At 39.0% G+C, this 20,917-nt stretch overlaps 1 protein-coding gene across 10 annotated transcripts in view; it reads right to left on the bottom strand.

The window, feature by feature from the left end:
• Positions 1-20,917, bottom strand: part of Helz (helicase with zinc finger) — a 190,728-nt gene that overhangs the window by 98,194 nt on the left and 71,617 nt on the right. For 9 of the 10 annotated variants that reach the window (XM_029568373.1, XM_029568371.1, XM_029568370.1 and 6 more), the window contains 5 exons: positions 17,977-18,244; positions 8,331-8,664; positions 7,382-7,512; positions 854-1,033; positions 281-385 (listed from right to left, as the gene is read on the bottom strand). In XM_029568373.1, coding sequence (XP_029424233.1) covers positions 281-385; positions 854-1,033; positions 7,382-7,512; positions 8,331-8,664; positions 17,977-18,244 — 1,018 coding nt within the window. The remainder of the gene's footprint in view (positions 1-280; positions 386-853; positions 1,034-7,381; positions 7,513-8,330; positions 8,665-17,976; positions 18,245-20,917) is intronic. The other variant, XM_029568376.1, reaches the window with a different exon arrangement.

The raw sequence follows: 20,917 nt of genomic DNA, 5'->3' as shown, positions 1-20,917 counted from the left end.
TATTACACTTTTTGAGGCACATATCAAAATCTACTCCAACTGCAACAACATTTTTATATATGAAACTTAAAAAAGGATGTCTTTCTGTTTATATAATGTTTCAGAAATGATCAACTTTTTATGTTTTTAATTTAAAAGATTTCTCCAAATGCCATAACCTCCAAATGCCAATGCATAATTAATGATCTGAATATTTCCAAAGCCACTAAAATCTTTACAGACACCTTTTCTTAAGAATAACAAAGTATGATACAGATACATAATAAGCCTTAAAAAATACCTGAGAGGTCTTGCCTGGGGATTGCCTGCTTCTACATATGGATGTAAATAATCCTTTATGTAGAGATCAGCAGCACTATTAGAATGGGTGCAAATGAGAATCCTGCTGAAATAAATGGTGCAAATAAAAAAGAATGATACAACACAAAACTATCCAAGCAGTACAATACCAAAAAAAGCCGTGGCCATCTTAACAGTCTCCATCTCCCTCAATCGCTCTTTAGCGGGCTAGCCAATGATACCTTTGAAGATATACTACTCTAAACTAAAAGGAAGTTCCCCCGAATAATTTTTAAATCAATCTTTTTTAATCCAGCTCTTTGGGTTCTAACATCTAACACAATTCTTTAGCAGACTTGAAGTTTTGATAGCTATTTAGAAACTATCATTGTCCCTACTGCCAAGTTTCAAAAACAGTATTTTCTAGAATACAAACTTCAGTGCTTTGAAGTTTTAATTTTCCTTTAATTTTTGAGAGCCGGATAACAACTGTCTCACTGGCCCTCATTCTGTATTCAAAATGAGAGGTCGTGCCCAGCTAAGAAGACAGAAGCACACCACCCTCTCTGCTCACCTCGTCTCCTGCTGCTGCAGTATGTGCTTGACAGCCTGGGCCAGTGTGAAGGTTTTGCCCGTCCCGTAGGGTCCGATGATGAGGACAGGCGGCAGCTGGATGGAGAGAGGGGTGGTGATGGCCAGGACAGCTTCTTTCTGCTTTGCATTTAGTCGGGGATCCAACTGTTCATCCCATTGTCTACGGAAAATAAAAATGCGAGTTATTTTAAACATATGCACCTTAGCAATTGTGATGGCTAATCCTGGGTGTCAACTTGACCAGATCTGGGATTAACTAAAATGAGAGAGATCTTCTTAATTGGATTATCTGAAGCTGCAAGACACACCCTAAATGTGGGTGCTACCTTCTAATGGCAGCCCGTATAAAAGGCCACAGCAGAGGAGAACACCTGGCTTCTTGCTGCTTGCCTTCTCTCTCGTTGGTAAGTTTGTCTTGCTGCTATAGACTGAAGACAAGCTGATCTTTTGGAATTCATCAGACCTTCACCACCAGATTGGGACTACTGAGACATCCAGCCTCGTGGACTGAGCGACTACAGATTCTCAGCCTCTCCAGTGTGGTGCAGCCATTGTTGGACTACTCGGACTCTATCCCGTGAACTAAGCTGATAAATCTCTATACATATCTATTCATTCTACCAGTTCTGTTTCTTTGGAGAACCCTGACTAATAAAGCAATGAACAGAACAGAACACAGAGATATCATCACCTCTACTGCACATGGAATTAACAGAAATAGCACAGTACCTAGAACAATCAATGCTTATTCTAAAACCTCTTTTTATAAAATTACCCAAGAGAGTCACTGTAAGGTGTTTTACCATGAAACCAAAAGTACCCCAAGTCAGACAATTATCTGAAGAAAATCAAAACACTTCTGGACTAATTACTGGCAATATTTCAAAATGTGACTTCCTATTACATAAAAGCAGCAGAAAACTTTTCTAGTGATAAGGGAGTAGTCATTTCCTTCCACAGCAAATAAAATGCAAAAGGTAAACTACCCAAATGTCTGCTTCTCATCATTAAACGCTCTCCTAAGTGAGGCTTGAAACAAGGAGAAAAGACAAAGTCCACATGTCCAAGTAAGGGACAACAACGTTTTATAAAATCTTGATTTATTAAATAGCACTTACTTAAAAGGTATCAAAATCAAACAAAATGAAACATTTTCTAGTATTTTCAAACACAGATGCTACTTTCCAGGGTGAAGAACACCTGTCACAACAGCCCAGATGGCTGCTATAATGAGATCCATCTTACTAGTACCCCTTCTATAGCTTGGCTAAGTTTTGAAGACTTAAATGGACACCAGATGCTGAGCAGATCAAACTAAGTGAAGAGTTCACAGCATTCTTTCTCACAACTACAATTAAAATACTAAATAATGCAACAACTATGGGGAAAATGACAGGGATGTGAACCAAAATAGGAAGTATGTGAACAGATCTGCAAAACTTGCAAAGTGCCTACAGAATAACCCAAAAAAGGAAGACTGAGTTTAGACAGGAAAATGCCCTCTTGGTAAAGCTGCCCACTAATGAAGTCAGATGTGAAAACCCATCCTAACAGTCTGGGTTGATAGGAAAGTATAACTGCTACATTACGCTCATTTCAACCCAAGGAAATTCTTCTTTTAAAACTACAAAATTGAGATGGCTCAGAGGTTAAGAGCACTGGCTGCTTTTGCAGAGGACATGGGTTCAGTTCCCAGCACCAATGTTGGGGCTAATGACCAATTCTAACTTCAGTCCCAGCAGATCTGACGTCCTCTTCTGGCCTCTGTGGGTTTTCATGCATGGGTATACTTACATACATGCAAGGAAAACACTCATATACATAAAACAAAAATAAGAAAAAAATTTAAAAACTACAAAATCTTAGAAAACAAACTTTGTTGACAAAAACATACCATTACTTACTTTCCTGACTTTATATTTTTTAACATTAAAAGAAAAAAGAAAAGACTAAGCCTGTACTAAATCTTCAGTATGTTGACTTCTGAGTCCCCCTCATTAGCCAGCATATTCTATCAAGACTCTTCACTCCATCTAGTATGAAAGGGGCTCTTGCTGATCACTACATCCGAATCATTCATTCCTAGCATCCCTCTCTGCCTTCTTCCACTGTGGAGCCTAGCTACCTAGAACATTCTGCTTCCCAGCTGCTTCTGCTGGAGGCCCAATTCTGGTCAACTAGATACAGGACAAGTCTTTCAGATCACCAGCCTCTACAAAGAAGGAAATAAAGCAAAACCTCACTAGTTTTATATATTTAATATTATCTATTACCAGAAGAAAGCTAGCATGTGGTAAGTAATCCAGGGCAGCCATCACATAACCATGGGAAGCTAGCATGTGGTAAGTAATCCAGGGCAGCCATCACATAACCATGGGACAACAAGCACGACCCCCCACACACACACCACAAAAAAAATAAAATAAAACAAGCAAGGAACAAGCCTAGTTCCTTTATCTGTATACAGAGGAAATGGCACTGGCAGTAGGTGGTTGCTTTAAAGAGCACGTGAGATGATACATATATACACATACATACACACATATATATGTGTGTATATATGTATACATATTTACATGAACTAAAATATTTACAGAAAGATGTTTGGAAAAATAATTGAACAATAAAAGTTCAATCCACTTTAGTTTCTATTTCTATAATATTTTCTGATGACTTAAGAAAAATAAGGTATCATTTGGCTAATATACATAAAAAAAACTCAAAAATAACACATCCTTATCTTTCAAAGCTGGGAGCTTCAATAAATTTAAGAATGAGACAGATATAAGACTACAAATCTGCATGGTGGCGCACGCCTTTAATCGCAGCACTTGGGAGGCAGAGGCAGGCAGATCTCTGAGTTCAAGGCCAGCTTGGCCCACATAATGAGTTCCAGGCCAGCTAGGGCTACAGAGAGACTCTGTCTCAAAAACAAACAAACAAAAAAGACTACAAATCTAAAAGACTAATGATAGCTTACAGGAACAATTCTGAAATTTGTCCGTATCTCTAACTGTGGAACCCATTCTATCTATCAAATGTTTCAGTATAAATAAATGATTCAGAGCAGATCAGAAACTTTTCCAATGTCAGGCATCTCTATAATCTCTGGCAATGAATAACGGTATATCAAGAAAGCCATAAATTAAAGCAGTCTTTACTGTGTCACCACCTAAAAAGAGAAAGAAGACTCATAACACACATTCAACGATTCATTGCTTCTGAAATTTAAAACAAAGTCTCTCTGAGTTTAATCTGAATAACTAAAATAAAAATTCTTTTATTTCCAGAACCAAATTAACTCAAAATCTTTTCTTTCCTGGCCAACTGCATTCCTATAATTAGTTTACAGACTACATGCTCAAGAACAATTTTTCAACTTCATTTATCTATCTATATTCTACATGATTCCAGAAGATATTAAATAGCTAATGGTTTCTCAGTATGTTCCTAGATCCAAAGCCTTCCAATTACTATTAATAGTGATGTGAAGTCTTTTTCTGCTTAAAAGTTTTCTGCTACTTGACAGTCTCCTATTCCTTTTGCACTTACTAGTCAGTACTGTTTAGTACATGATATACAATATAATTTCCAGAAGCAAGCATATCAAGTAAGAATGCCGCAAGGTTTACTTGTATGGCCTTACATTTGAAAACCTATGTTTTTTCTTTAAGCTTGAAATTTTGATTCATTTAAATGTATAAAATATTAATAATGTACAAAACCCTATTGATACTTAAAATAAGACATGGCCTCATACTTTACAAAGCTCAGGGTTCAGAGAAAAAAGGTTGAAATGTGCATAACTGACAAAACTTAACTTGGAGAGAAATCACATTCAAAAGCACAAAACTATCGAGGTCTAGCATCTGGTAGGCTCAGTAAATACATGTTGAAAGAATGGAACAGAAGGTCAAGGTCATCTACTTGAAGGAATGAGCATTTAGCTGAATGAGACCTTAATGGACCAACAGGGCAAAGACTATTTCAAAGAGGAAACTGTATAAACATGGGGAGGGCATCTGGGGAACAAGGAGAGAGAAAATGATACAATGAGTTCACAGCCTAAGGTTTGCAAGATGAAAAGATTGTACAAAATAAACATACTTAAACAAGTAGACTAGATTCTGTTTTGTGTTGCTTTGTCTTTTTGAGACAGTCTCTGTAGCCCAGTGGGCCTGGAACTCACTATGTAGACCAGGCTGGCCTTGAGCTCACAGAGATAACTCTGCCTCTAGTCTTCCACGTGCTGAGCCATGCCCGGCCCTAGAAGTAGTTAAGAATGGTGAATTCTGTTACATGGATTTGACCACAATTTTTAAATTTTGTTTAAAGACTAATAAAACCAGGGCTGGAGATATGGCTCAGTGGTTAAGAGCACTGACTGCCCTTGCGGAGAGAGGACCCAGGTTTGATTCCCAGCACTGACACGATGGCTAACGACCATCCAAAACTCCAGTTCCAGGGTATCTGACGCTCTCTTCTGATCTCCATGGAGACTGCACGACATGGGTGTACTAATGCACATGCAGAAAATATAGTCATACATATAAAATAAAATAAATATTTTTAAAAATAATAGGGGTTGCGGAGATGGCTCAACAGTTAAGAGCACTGGCTGATCTTGCAGGGGACCCAGGTTTGATTCCCAGCACCCACATGGCAGCTAGCAACTGTCTGTAACTCCAGTTTCAGCGGATCTGATGCCCTCTTCTGACTGCTGAGGGTATTGCATGACATGGGTGTATCTACTACATATAGACAATACACTCATACACATCAAACAAAATAATAAATTTAAAAAAAAAAGAATAACAAAACCATTAACAACAACAACAACAACAACAAAAACGTTGGTGAGAACACTGGGAAACAGCCAGTGAGACCATGTGACAGAACTCTGAATAAGGCTCAGACTATTGACACATGAAGGAGGAGCCTTCAGAGATCTTCATGTGGTGAAATGACATGATTATTTTAGAAAACGCTGAAAGAAGTATTTGGATTGGACTAGACAACAGAGATACAGATGGCAGGATGGAAAACCAACAGGAATGCTACAGAAATAGTTCAGGTCTAATTTCAGCACCAGTTATAAGAATGGAAAGAAAAAGGCCAATGCAGAGAGGCTGAACCAAATGAGGACTGTGATGCCCCTGGGCTTACAATCAGATCATGGTTGCTTTCAGGGCAGTGAGCAGGTGAAAACACAAAGTCACAGTGAATAAAGGATGCTGGAACCATGCAGACTAGTCCGTATCAAGAAATTTGGCAATAAAAGAAGTGGGGTAGGGCAGTAAGAGCAAGCAAAAACACAGGAGAAAGGACTTGGGTTTGTGCTGTAGAACATATTATGTTTTGTTCTGTTTTTAGGACCAGAAGCTATGGAATGTTGAGGGCACTGATATATGCCACTTCTAGGCCTGACCTATAAAAATGCCTCACTTGGTCCTCTGTATTCATTCTTTACCTGTCAATACACAGGGTAACCTTAGAAACCAATCACTAAGATGCCAGGACCTCCACCAGTAAGAAACAGGGCCACCACTCTGCCAGGCAGCCATCTTACCATGGCTTTGTGCACACTGCCACTTAGATATTAAAAAAAAAAGGGGGGTGGGCTGGGCATGGTGGTGCATGCCTTTAATTCCAGCAGAGGAGGGCAGATCTCTGTGCATTCAAGGTCAGCCTGGTCTACACAGATAATTCCAGGCTAGCTGGGGCTATAGGGAGATGCTGTCTTAAAAAGACCCCCCTCCCGAAAAAGCTCAAGTGAACTAAGCAAGGCAGGGACTAATGGAACAATATCCAGGAACAAATATGAAAAGAAAACTAACAGAATTATCATCCCTGCATATTCCTTAAAGAACCCATAGGTATCCTATTTAACTACAAGTAGAGGTAGATTAAGTAGCTCAATGGTTGCCCAACTCTTAATTTGACAGCAGTTTCTGAAGTAGTAATCGTCTATCACCCTTTCTCCACTCTGCCAAATCACAGTATCATCTATATTCCAAAATTATTTTAAATGAACTATTTGAACCACTGTAGAAAGGCCATAGTTTTCACATTCAAATTCTACTTGGAAATATCCCTACACTGCTCAGCACCCTATCAAAGTGAGCCGAGTGAAAGCATAGAACTCTGCAGAAAAGCAAAATCAGATGATGAACACCAAATATTTCATTCTAAGATTTCTCTTACTCTCCCTTCCTTAACTTCTAAACCATGTCCTGAGGAGCATAGGAAAACTTTCTAATAAAATTATGCTTGAGCCGGGGATGCTGGCTTGCACCTATAACTCCAGCACTGGGGAGCCTGAACCAAGAGGCCTGCCACAAGTTCAAGGCCAGTGTGAGCTATGCAATGTCTTTCAGGCCAGCCTGCCTACAGTGTGAGACCCTGTCCCAAAGCCAAAAATAATCAGTCAAGAAAGCATGCTTGAAGTGACACAGACATTCAATTTAATAATAACATCCTTCTTTTTCTAAGACACTTCCTTTCATACCTGTTGGGACTCCATGGTATGGTAGGAGTCATACTGATGTCTGGAAACAAAACACCATTGTCCTTGATCCTGTCTAGTGCATAATGCATTTCACAGAGGGGTAATCGATTCAATTGAAACTGAAGTTCAACCTGAAATACAAAATGAACATTCTTTTTTTAAAAAAGCATTTAGGCCATCACCAGTGTTGACAGCACACTAGAATACTTCATGAAGAGAACAGTTTGTGGGGACAAGTTTAGAAATTCTTTCAAAGTATAATTATATTCTAGTAATATAATGGATAACATTTGCTATGTTTGTTTAGCACCAGGCAATGTAATAAGCAGTTCATATGGACTACCTCACATAATAGTATTAGTAGTATACGTACTATTATTAACCTCATTTTACATACTAAGAAACTGAGATACTTATATCAACTGCAAATAATGATCATCTGATCCCACCACTCCTATGACGAATACATTTGATAGTATTAGTAGAACAAGGGATGAGTGATAATCAGCCTTACGACACTGTACAGACTGACTATGAATGAATAATAGTTGCTAAGCTTCACATGTAAAAAGAAAAGCAAGCTAGAGGTACAATTAAAGAAGGCAAACACAGAATTCTCCTCAACAGCAGAGAGACGAAGAGAAGGAGGCACAACTGCAGATCATGGCCCAGAGTGCAACGCAGTGTCCACCTGTTCTTCTACTGCCAATGTGAAAGTCTAATCAGAGAGCTCAATCATATGTAAGACCAGAACATTCTAGATGCTACTTAAATTTAGAAGAATTTGTTTTCTCTGGAAGTCACCAAAGGTCCAGTTCTCAACCTACCAGGATATGACTTCAAAGTCAACTGTACTTCTGGGTAGAGAAGAAGGAAAACACCCAGAAGAGGCTGGTAGGAAGCAGTGGAACTCAGCCATTCATAGTGAGGGTGCTGCCTCTGGACATACCTGTGTGTCACAGTCAGGTCGAAGATTAAGCTCTTCACAGCATTCCCTGGATATCCTTAAAAATATATAATCTTTTGTTTTTTCTTCAATAGTAGCTTCATAAACTTTCTCTTTGGTTCCCTGGGTCAGCACTAACTTCTCTTTAAGGACTGGTAATAAATAAACAGCATTGACTTTGGTCATCACCAGTCGTCCAGCCAAAGTATCTTCAGAAAGTGTTTCAGTGAGCTTAAAACGACCAAAGAGTTGTCCATCCTGAGCATACTTTGCACCCCCAGAGACTCCAGTGAGCATGAAGCTTGCTAGAATCTGCAATTGCACTTTAAGGTTGAACCTAAATTGAAAGCAGAAAACTAGTTTGAGCATTTCTCATCAAAATCATAAGAACTAAAAGAATAAAGCAAAATAATTCAAATATATCAAAATTTAAAATTTGTTAGCAATCCCACTGTACTGAGTCATAAACTATATGTACTCTAATAGTGCTCTGCTTTTAATACAAGGTGAAGACAACACAAGCTACATAAACATACACTGTTGTCTTGAAGAATATGCATTCAAAAGTATCTGAGTGGGGTTGGCAAAATCAATCAGTACTTGCCACCAAGTCCGATAGCCTAAGTTCAGTCCTGGAAACCATGTGGTGGAAGAACAGAACTCACTCCTAAAATCTGTTCACACATACACACAAATAAACAAAACCTTTTAAAAGTCTAGATATTTAAAATGAAATGAAAATTCGTTATCAAATGAAATACGTACTAACTAATCTGAAAGCCTGTCTGAACGTGGCTGATGCCAGTAACACTAAAGGACTTGAGACCAGAAGAAAAAAATTGCATTAAGAGCTACAGCAGACTTTCAGCTGACCCCTTTCCAGGTGGGCCTCACCAAGAAAGTCTAAACACCAAACTTCTCTTTGGTAATGTGAATGAGTAACAACCAGAGTAGAGTTTTATTCATCACTACAAGGAAGCACATCTCATGCAGAAATTAGGGAAACAGAAGTCAAAGTCTATCTTAGTAGACAATAATTGGGATCCTCTCACACATCCACCATGTGCACACGTGAATCTAAAAAATGTACGTGTGAAGGCAGATTAATTTATCCAGTTAGAGAGCCATTTACAGAGAATACCTAAGACTCCAAAAGACTTATACATACTAAAATGAACACTTAATATCATGGCTTTATACCAAATAAAAATAAAATCTGCCACTCTGAGATTCTATAAAATCATGTTGCATTTCCCGTTCTCTGCATATTTTCTTGGGTAATTTAAAGAAATGTAGATTGCATCTTCAAAGACTGGAATTTACCCTAAGACTTCATATTAAAATGCCCACGCTTAGCTGGGTGTGGTGGCGCATGTCTTTAATCCCAGCAGAGGCAGGCGAATCTGTGAGTTCCAGACTAGCTGGGGCTACAGAGAGACTCTGTCTCAAAAAGGCCAAAAACAACAAAACAACAAAACAACAACAACAACAAAATGCCCAGCCTTGAAAACGAAATGCAACATTTCCCTGTTTATAACCTCTATTCACCTGGTTCTTTTTAATAAAACACACCATTTTGGAAAGAAGAGGAACCTTGTGCTTCCTTAAATAAAGCTTTGCTTCTGCCATGGTATGACAGAAGGACCTGGAGTCATTCAAACTCACTCACAGGGAAAGATCACTTCTAACATTTCTTAACTGACAAGTCAAACTGTTGTTCAAGGTAAGGTACAGTTTCAACTCTTCTGCCCTTTTACTTTGCATCTAACTCTCTTTAAACCCCCTCTTCCACGGTCTTCTGTTAAGCCACACTCCCCAGTCTCTTTGGCAACCTGTCTACCTACTCCACTGCCATCCAATATTAGCCACCTTCTTTTTTGAAATATTTTAAAATTATTTTTATGTGTTTGGGTGTATTGCCTACATGTAGGTTAAGTGCACCCATGTTGTGCAATGCTCACAGAAGTCAGAAGAGGGCATGCGGATCCCTTGGAACTGGAGTTATGGACATTGTTAGCCATCATGAGGATGCTAGGAACAAAACCTGGGTCCTTTGCAAGAACAGCCAGTGCTCTTAACCACTGAGCCATCTCTCCAGCCCCTCATTCGCCTTCTAAAAGTACCAGTATGCCCTCATTTTGCTCTCTAATAGATACCTTTGGTCCTACACTCTCCACCCAGGACATGCAACACTGAATCACCTCCAAACTCTCCAATGTGTCTCCAAGCCAATGCTTCCATGTGTTATGCGAAATGGCACTACCATGCACCCAGGTGTCTAAACCAGAAGCTCAGGTACACCTGGCCATGACTCTCTTACCCACTGCCACTCCCCCACCATAATACCACTGAACCCTGATGGTTTCTAAGGGCCCTGTAAGTTCCTACTACTCTGAACTCATTTGCAATTCAACATTTATAAGTAGAATTACTATAATAAACTTTATAATAAACACTTTTTTTCTCAAATCTATACTCTACACTACCATCAAAAAGATCTTTATATGCTAGGCATGCTGGCACGTGGCTTTATTCCCAGCACTTGGGAGGCAGAAGCCAGCGGATCCCTGTGAGTTTGAGGCCAGCCTGGTCTACACCATGTGTTCCAGACCAGCCATGGCTACCCAGTGAGACCCTGTCTCAGAAACAAATGGGGCAATCTTTGTAAAAGGCAAGTCTGAGGGTGAGTGACATCCTGCAGCTGAGGATGAGGTAAAAAGCTGTCCTTGTCACCTACTGCAGCCAGCACACAAGAGTTCTTCCTGTCAACTATAGCAGTAGCTTGCAGCTTCTCTCAGAGCTTAATGCTCTACTCTCACAAGCCAACTTACTCTCGTGGCCTGTCTCCTTTAACTCAGTCCTTTTGTCCCGTGTCTGAACCTGACAAATCTGCCATGCTCAAGTGAAATTTAAGATATTTTTTCAAAAATTAGTTTATCATCTGCCCCTGAAAGCATATCAGATTCCTTCTTCCCTCTGACTACCCTGCTTCCTTACAACTATGGGGTGGGTACCTCTTCTGTGGGGCGCCTGGGTATTCCTCTACCCACTGCTGATAAATCACACTACATTAGAATTCTATACATATGGGTCTGTTTCCATCCATGATTGTAACCTGCATAACATCAAGGCAACATCTCTCAGTTGCCTTTGAATCAGCAGTGAGTAGCCTAGAACCATCGCTTTGAATAAACAATATAAATTTGTTTCCTGAGTTACTTTTACATTTCTGTAATAATCTGATTTTAGCCCAGGTTCTGTATTCTCATTTTAACCAATATCCCTAACAAATGCTTGAAAGTCTAATATGTTTCTCAAACATCTTTGGCAAGGTATTCAAATATGATTGCTATATTTATTTTTAATTCGTCATCCCAAAACTTCATCACAATTTAGCAAGCATGAAAAATTAATCTCACAGTTGTATAGCAGCAAGAAAATTCTCTTGTAACATTTAGCAGTGCCTTGCATCAACTCTTGAGGCACAGGCGCTAGGAATAAAAACCCTGAGAAACAGAGCTTTTCCCACAGATTCATCACTTGTTCAAGACACAGGCAGAAACTTTCTACTGGACGTCACTATCACTGAAGTGATAATTGTGTAATTCCTAGCCTTTTGGGTAATTGTAGAATAACAGCCAGCAAAATTTTCAATTGATTTAAAATCATATATCTAGCTAATAAGAAATATGGCTCTATCAATGCTAGCATTCATAGAATATATCTGTTATATTTTAATTCTTTTTAAAAAGATTTAGTTATTTTTATTTTATGTGTATGAATGTTTTGCCTGCATGTGTGTCCATGTCCTGCAATGCCTTGCAGAGGCCAGAAGATGGCAACAGATTGCCTGGAACTGGAGTTAGCTGCCATGTGGGTGCTTAGGAACCAAACCTGGGTCCTCTGCAAGAGCAGCCAGTGCTCTTAACCACAGAGTCTTCTCTCCAGCTCCCCATATTTCAATTCTTAAATGTCAAAGCTATGGAGTGAACTTAATTTCATGAGATTTCGGAGTATATGAACAACAGAAATCAGACCAAGTCATGAGAAGGCCTGAGTTTACTGGCTCAGTAACAGACTTGAGGTGGCCCTCAGAAGTTGCATTCATCATCAGGATGAGATGCTGGTAATACTAGGCCTACCAGGCTGGGTATGTACAGAAGTCAGAGGCACAGACCCAGCTAGGCTTGTCAGTGTACACTATTGGTCACAATAGTTTCAGTTAAAGTCTATTGCTTTAAAAACAGTATCTCTTAGGATTGAACAGAGTCTATTCCAAGGTAGGATAATTGAAATGTATCAACATGTGGCCAAGGATAAACTTTAAAAAAAAGAAAAAAAAAAAAAAAGGAAAAGAAACAAATCTTAAAAAGCTTGAAAGCACTCTCAAAAACATCAATGAAATGAAACGCATTATCCTTACTACCTATACACATCTCACACTGGATTGTAATCGCTAGACTTTTTTTTAAAATCATCTCTTGAAAATATTTTTAATTATTATTATTTTATTTTATGTGAATGAGTGTATTGATTGCATGTATGTAAGTGTACTTCTGTCATGCAATGCCCACTGAGGTCAGAAGAAGGCATCAGATCCCCTGGAACTTGAGTTACAGATGGTTAGTAGCTGCCATGTAGGTGCTGGGAACTGAACCCAGGTCCTCTGCAAAAGCAGTCAGTGCTCTCAATTGCTAAGCCATCTCTCCAGCCCCCCAAATTTAAATATATTTTGTTTAATATTGAGAGTATTCATTCAATCTATTTTCCAAAGATGGAATACTAAAATGACTGTAAAACATATAATCAAATCCTTTCCACCAGGATGTAAGAAGCCAATTTGAATTCTTCCAATACGACTTTCAACATCAGTAACATTCTGTTAAATTGTCAAAATACTTCACAAGTAATCTGATATATTCTCTAAACCTTGGCAGGCAACCTACAAGTCCTGCAGGCTTGAGTACAAAAGCACAAAAAGGCCTATTTCAAGATTCACAGGATACATATTCCTGTCAATACACATTTAAGTCACTGAGGGAGATGAGTCCACATATCCATACCCTGGTTCTCTGATCTTTAAATAAGGTCTCAAATTCCTTGTTTTTTTGTCATTTTGAGACAGGGTCACCCTGTAGCCCCAGCTAGCCTGGAACTCACTGTGTAGACCAGGCTGGCCTTGAACTCACAGAGATCCACCTGCCTCTGCCTCCTGAGTGCTGGGATTAAAGGAGTGAGCCACCACACCCAGCTTGGGTCTCAAATTGGTGTTTTGTTTTTAGGTTTTTTTTTGGGGGGGGGGACGTTTTGAGACAGGGTTTCCCTGTAGCCCCAGCTATCCTGGAACTCACTATGTAGACCAGGCTGGCCTCGAACTCACAGAGATCCACCTGCCTCTGCCTCCCAAGTGCTGGGATTAAAGGTGTGCGCCACCATGCCTGGCAGGTCTCAAACTGTAACAGAACAATTCCAACAGTGATCAAGCTTTGCTCTGATGGCTGTTATTGATTGAACAAACCAGACAAACAAAATGATTCAATCAGACACAATGGAGCATGGTTCAAGAATCAAATTCAACCTTCAGATTGTTTTCATATAGCCCTTGCCCTCAAGTAGATTTTACAAAGGAAACAAAACAAAATTTGACCCAGACTACAGAGACCCACAAACCCTAAAATATTGACTATATGACCTTTTACAATAAAGCTTTGCTGGGAAAAACTTTAGCCTTGCATTAGGCCAGTTCAATAGCTCTCTCCATATGAATCTCTCTCAAATTCATTTTTAACTTTGAATTTTGAGACAGGGTTTCCCTGTAACCACTGCTGGCCTGGAACTCACTATGTAGACAAGGGTAGCTTGATCTCACAGAGATAGATCTGCCTACCTCTGCCTCCCAAGTGTTAGGATTACATGTGCCACCATGGCTAGCTCCATTTTTACCTTTTGAAAAAAGATTTTCTATTACATGTATTTATTTATTTATTGGGGTGGGGGGACATGTCTATGTGAGTGTATCTGTGAGGTCAAGTGTGTACTGTAGCACTCATGTGGAGGTCAGAGGACAACTTGGGGAGTCAGTTTTCTTCTACCATGTGGGACTTGGGATCAAAGTGAGGCTGTCAGGTTTGTCAGCAAGTGTATTTAACTGTTGAGCCATCTCACCAGTGTGAAATTTATTTTTTTTAAATATATATTTTTTTAACCGGGCATGGTGGCGCATGCCTTTAATCCCAGCACTCAAGGCAGAGGCAGGTGGATCTCTGTGAGTTCAAGGCCAGCCTGGTCTACATAGTGAGTTCCAGGACAGCTGGGGCTACAGGGAGACCCTGTCTCAAAAAGACCAAAAAATATATATATAGATATATATATTTTTTAATTTATTATTTTTATGTGTATGTGTGTATTGCCTGCATGTAGGTAAGTGCACCCATGACATGCAATGCCCACGGAGGTCAGAAGAGGCTGCTGGATCCCCTCGGACTGGAGTTACAGACAGTTGTTAGCTGCCATGTGGGTGCTGGGATTTGAACCCAGGTCCTCTGCAAGAACAACCAGTGTTCCCAAATGCTGAACCATCTCTCCAGCCCATGAAATTTATTTTTAATGCTGTACCTTAGTTATATCATTTATACTTAAAGAATTTATAATCATATACAAACTTGATTGAGGTAAGATTAAAACATGTTAGAGTCAGTTGGTACATGCTTGTAATACCAGTACTTAAGGAATCTCTTCAGCTCTGGAGTTCAAGACTAGTCTAGACATAATGAGCTGCCATCTCAAATGAATGAATGAGTGAATGAACAAATAATAATGTTTATGGTAAAAGAAGAAAGCCAATTCCTGTAAGTTGTCCTGTGACCTCTACATACATACTGTGGCACATATGTACACATCTGAACAAAAAATAAATAAAAGTAAATACATAAAGCCAGGCGTGGTGGCACACGCCTTTAATCCCAGCACTCAGGAGGCAGAGGCAGGCAGAGCTCTGTGAGTTGAAGGCCAGCCTGGTCTACATAGTGAGTTCCAGGACAGCTGGGGCTACAGGGAGACACTGTATCAAAAAGACAAAAACAGTAAACACATAAAAAAGAACTTGTTGAAATATAATGTTCTGGGGGCTTTTGTTTATTTGGATTTTTTGGTTTGTTTTGTAATTTTGCTTTTCAAGAGAGGGTCTCCCTATAGCCCCAGCTATAGACCAGATAGGCCTGGAATTCACAGAGATCCACTTGCCTTCACCTCCCAAGTGCTAGGACTAAAGGCATGTGCAACCACACCCAGCGCCTGGTAAACTTTTAAACCCTTATTTTATTCCAACATTTATGATTTCTCATAGTGTTCTTTCCTAAGGAACAGGAATCTATGACAATGTAAACAATATATTCGTAATGTAAAGAGTGTGCATGATATAAGCCACTATCTCTATTAATGAATATGATTTCATTAGAACAAATTACAGATACAATCAATACAAGTCCTTGAGGATTTACATAAATGGGGGGGGGGCAGGGAAATGGCTCAGCAGGTAAAAATCAATACCCACACAAGCCTGATAATCTGAGTTCAACCCTCAAACCCACATAAAAAGGTGGATCCATGGTAACATGCAATTGTAATCCCAGCACTCCTACAGGAAAACAAGACACAGAGATTGAAGGAGCAGCCAGAAGCTCGTGTGCACAGCACAGTTGCTGAAACAACAGACCTTGTTTCGAAAACAATGTGGAAAACGAGGCCCAAATCCAAGCTGTCCTCTAACCTCTATCTACGCACTTTGGCAGGTGAGCACCCACACTCACAGACACAAGTATACACATACAAAAGCAATATGTAAAATTGGCCAGGCCAGTTCCAGCACTTGGAAAGCAGAGGCAGGTGGATCTCTGTGAGATGGAGGCCAGCCTGGTCTACAGAGTTACAGGCCAGCCAAAACTGTATAGTAAGAGTCTGTCTCAAAAAAAACAAAGAAAAAAATATCTCAGATAAATAAAATCTTTAAAAAAAAAAAAAAAAAAAAGATTTACATAAATAGCCCAGCACACACCTGTAATGCCAATACCGAGGGGCAAAGTTCAAGACCAGTCTAGGCTACACAGACTCTACCTCACGAGAGGGACAGAGAGCAACTATAAACATGCCATGATTAAAAGAAAAAACAAGAAAAGAAAAAAACATGCCATGATAGTCTTAGAATAATGAAAATAAATTATATTCTGACTTTGCACATTAATATGAGAGTAGATACTTTGAAAGGTTAGGTAACATTTAACCTAGAAATAGAACAGCAGCACAGTGGGGTTTTTTGTTTGTTTGTTTGTTTGTTTGTTGTTTGCTTTTTGGTATTTTGAGGACAGGGTCTCCTTGTAGCCCCAGCTGGCATGGACCTCGTTATGTAGGCCAGGCTGGCCTTGAACTCACAGAGATCCACCTGCCTCTGGGACTAAAGGCGTGCGTCACCATGCCCAGCTCAGTCAGAGTATTTTTAAGTTTTCGTTTACTTTTTCGTTCTTGAATAAACCCTTAATGAATGCTCTGAATATATTAATAATATTAATGATAAGGTACCAATAAGGCATCTGGAAGAAAAACTATATTGGCTAGGCTAAAATACTAAAAATGTAACCATAGGGCTGGAGAGATGGCCCAGCAGTTAAGAGCACTGGCTGCTCTCAAAAAGGACCCAAGTTTGGTTCCCAACACCCACATGGCAGCTAACAACCATCTGTAGCTTCAGTTCTGGTGATCCAAAGCCCTCTTCTGATCTCCACGGGCACTGCACAACACAGGTGCACTTAAGATTATTTTTCTTACAATGATCAAATAAAAGTTCTTGGCCTTTACCTGTGGCACATAGACAATAAATATAAGATAGATTAAAGCACTTATAAGCTGCTATAAAGTATTATGAAATAGTATTCCTGAAGATCTAAATCACTTCACTCTTTTTTAAAATATTTATTTTATGTGTATGAGTGTTTTGTCTGCAGTATATACACCTCATGCATGCAATGCCTGAAGAGGCCAGAAGAGGGCATCAGGACCCCTGGAACTGGAGTTTTGGACCATTGTTAGCTGCCACATGGGTGCTGGGAACCAAACTGGGATCAGACAGTGCTCTTAACCACTAAGCCATATCTCTAGCCCCTAAATAATTTCATCCTTTAAAGAACTTTCAAAATATGTGGTTTGCTTTGGTTTTGTATATTTTTTCAACAAATACTGGTAAGGTGCTTGCTATGGTCGTCATTCACCAAAAGCTTTTTAAGAGCAGCACTAGTTCTATGCACCCAGCATACAGCAGAGTTGGGCCCATAGTAGATACTCAATAAGCTCTTGAGAAAAGGAACCATGTAGGAAACACAGTTCTTGTTCACACTCCATTTAAAGATAGAATTCACAGCGCCAAGTGTGATGGCTCATGCCTGTAAGTACAACAGTTGAGAGGCAGCAGTGATTTCTAGGCCAGCCAGGTCTGTTTCTAAATAAATAAATGAATCAATTAAATATAGATGACAGCTAGTGAAGAACAACCCATTTTTATACCCATCTTCACTTAAGCACATCTTTGTTGAAAAGGTTACAAATATTACCCAAAGGGGAGATGAAGGGCGAGAGTGCAGCAGAGAGAGAAGGAACTTACTTGCTGACTTCTTTATACTGGGCTATCTCCTCAATATAAAGCAGGTCATGCAACCGTGACTGATAGTTGCTCTTGGTCAATGATTTGTCTAAAACGGACTGAGTAAACAGCTGGTCAGCAGAAAGAGGAATTTGGTATCTGATCAGAAGGCTCTTCTCCAAATCAGTAGTTTCATTAGGTTCAAAATCTATAATAGTCTTAGAAGAAGAATCCCAGCGCTTAGCTGTGGTTACTAGCTGCTGCTTTGCATGCATCAGGTATTCAAGATCTAAATGAAAACAAGAAACACATTTACAAAAGAACACGAGATTAAATTCTCAAATTAAAATTTTGTGTACATCTTAGTAAGAGAAGTTCATATACAACTAAAATTCTTAAAAATAACACAAAAAAATCCATGCCAGAAATATTTTTTAACTATTTTAACAAAATAAGTATTAGGAATCCATATAAGAACATCATTTTATATCCATTAGGCTAGGACATGCCATAAATAGTTATTAACAGATTTTAAATGTGAGTTAACATTTAGAACTTAATTCTTCAGTCAAGAGAAATCTGATCTGTAAGGACAGGTAATAGTCATTTTTCTGCTCATCCCATCAATACCTGCCCCATTAGCAAGAGAAGAACAAAAAAGCTGAAAGGTTAAAGCGTTTCTTGTGTGGTGAGGCACAGTGAGACTCTCTGAGCACCAACTTGCTACCAGCACCAATCAATCTTTCAGAAGATAGGATGTACAATGCTGCTGGCTCTCGTCAACATGCGATAGGCGGCCTTTGAATGCATTTTACCTCAGCGAAATTATACTGCAAGTAGGACACAGTGTCAAAATCAGTAAGTGTCGAATTCTGACACCTTTGAACATGCATAGCATACACCCAGGGATGAAAGCCACCATAAGGGCCCACCATGGGCCTGTAATACCTGTTACTTTATATGGGTGGAGCATGTGCACAGCTAGGAAAGTTAAACTTAACTAAAAGGAAAAAAAGTTGTTTAACTGACTCATTAGACCAAAATTCAGTTTTAATGTAACTGGAAAAACGGTTTTGTAATTCAAAGATCAGGGAGACTCCAAAATACAAAAAGAAGTTACATGAAACTATTATTGGTGAGATGGAGAACGTAGGTGTGACGGTGAATGCTCAGTTAGTGCTTTGAAATTTTTATTTTCAGTTATTTAGTTGTTTATTATTTTTTAGCACTAGAGATCAAACCAAGGGCCTGAAACATTCTAGCCATGTATTCTACCACTGAACTATGCCTCCAACTCTGATTTTGCAAATTTTCAATGCCACATGTACATTATAAACATATATGTATAGCCATCAAAGAGAAATTTCTCAATAGTAGCTAATATCTTAATAAAAATATAAAGGTCCTAACATAACTTTTGGTCCTTGTAAAGGCAGTTTTTGTAGAATGTTGTCATTTCTTCAATGTCAGTATAAATACAACTATTACAAGTGTAACAACAGCCTGCCCATTAAAATTATGCTCTAAAAACACTGCACTGGGCCAGGCTTGGTGGCACTTGCCTGGAAAGCTAGTACTTAGGAGGCTGAAGCAGGAAGATTGCTGCCAAGTTCCAAGCCATCCAGAGCTCTAGGCAAGACCCTTTCTCAAACAAACAATAGCACCACAACAAATAAATAGTAACACTCTAGACTGATGCCTATTCTTTGTAGTAGCCTACAAGCAGAAGTTTACTATGATAAACTAACCATACCTTTCTAACCAGTTATAAAATTAGCTCTGCCTACTCACTCATCAGAGCATAGCTACAAAAGGTTAAGCCATGCAAGTCCCAGCACTCAAAGCAAATTACACCAGCATGAAAGATCAGACTGTTGAGCTTGCAAATAGAATGATGTACACAATTCTCATCCTTAATTCAAAATTCAAAAAGCATCAAGATATGGTAACAGACACCTGTAATCCCAGCACTTGGGAGGCAGAGGCAGGAGAATTACCAAAACTTCAAGGCCAGCCTGGGCTAACAGTGAGTTCCAGACTTCATAGTAAGACCCTGTCTCAAAACAAACAAACAAACAAACAAACAAACCAAAGTAATATTCTAAAGTAAATAGAATTAACAGTGACATAGCAATAAACCAAATAATGAGCTACTTAAAAACAAGTATGATTATTAATAATATTGGGGAATGTGTTTAGCACATAGGAGGAAGGCTAGATTCTATTTTGAGATGGGAAATTTATACTTTATAATTAAAATTTAAATTCTTATGTAAATTGGGGGGTGCCAATGGGGAAGGGGGTACATAGATGATTAAGATGTTCTGTATGAAATACACAAAAATTCAATAAAAATTTCAAAATTTATGTAAATAAATCCATATTACGCTTAAATGAACACTGCATTCATATCCTTTGAAAGTCACTAGTTATTCCTATTCGCCTTTAAGTTGCTTGGGCAATAGTAAACTTAAAAAGTGGTAGTTTCCTTAAAAAGCTATTGATATCATATACAAAATATGTAAACCAAATTATACAGAAATACAATTTTTCTACTCTAGACTAGAAGCATTTAGACCCTGGGGGAAAAATAGCATAACAACAGTATTTTTTTCTTTTCTCATTTTAGCTAGTGTCACAATTCACACTCTGATTTTAGAAATTTTTTTAAAGTTGGGGCTGGAGAGATAGCTCAGTGGTTGAGAGCACTGGCTGTTCTTGCAGAGGACCTTGGTTCAGCTCCCAGCGTCCACATGGCAGCTAACAATCGTCTGTAACTCCAGTTCCATGGAATCCAACTCCCTCTTCTGACCTCCGCAGACTTCGCATGACATGAATGCACTTACATACATGCAGGCAATACACTCATATACATAATATAAAAATAATAAATAAAATATTTTATTAAAAAATTAAATTCGCATTATTTCACCAAAGGTTATGAACTTTTGGGGTTTAAAAG

This window comes from Nannospalax galili, unplaced genomic scaffold (assembly GCF_000622305.1).
Source record: "Nannospalax galili isolate Female #2095 unplaced genomic scaffold, S.galili_v1.0 scaffold781, whole genome shotgun sequence".
NCBI lineage: Eukaryota > Metazoa > Chordata > Mammalia > Rodentia > Spalacidae > Nannospalax > Nannospalax galili.
This window is presented reverse-complemented; position numbering and strand designations above follow the sequence as displayed.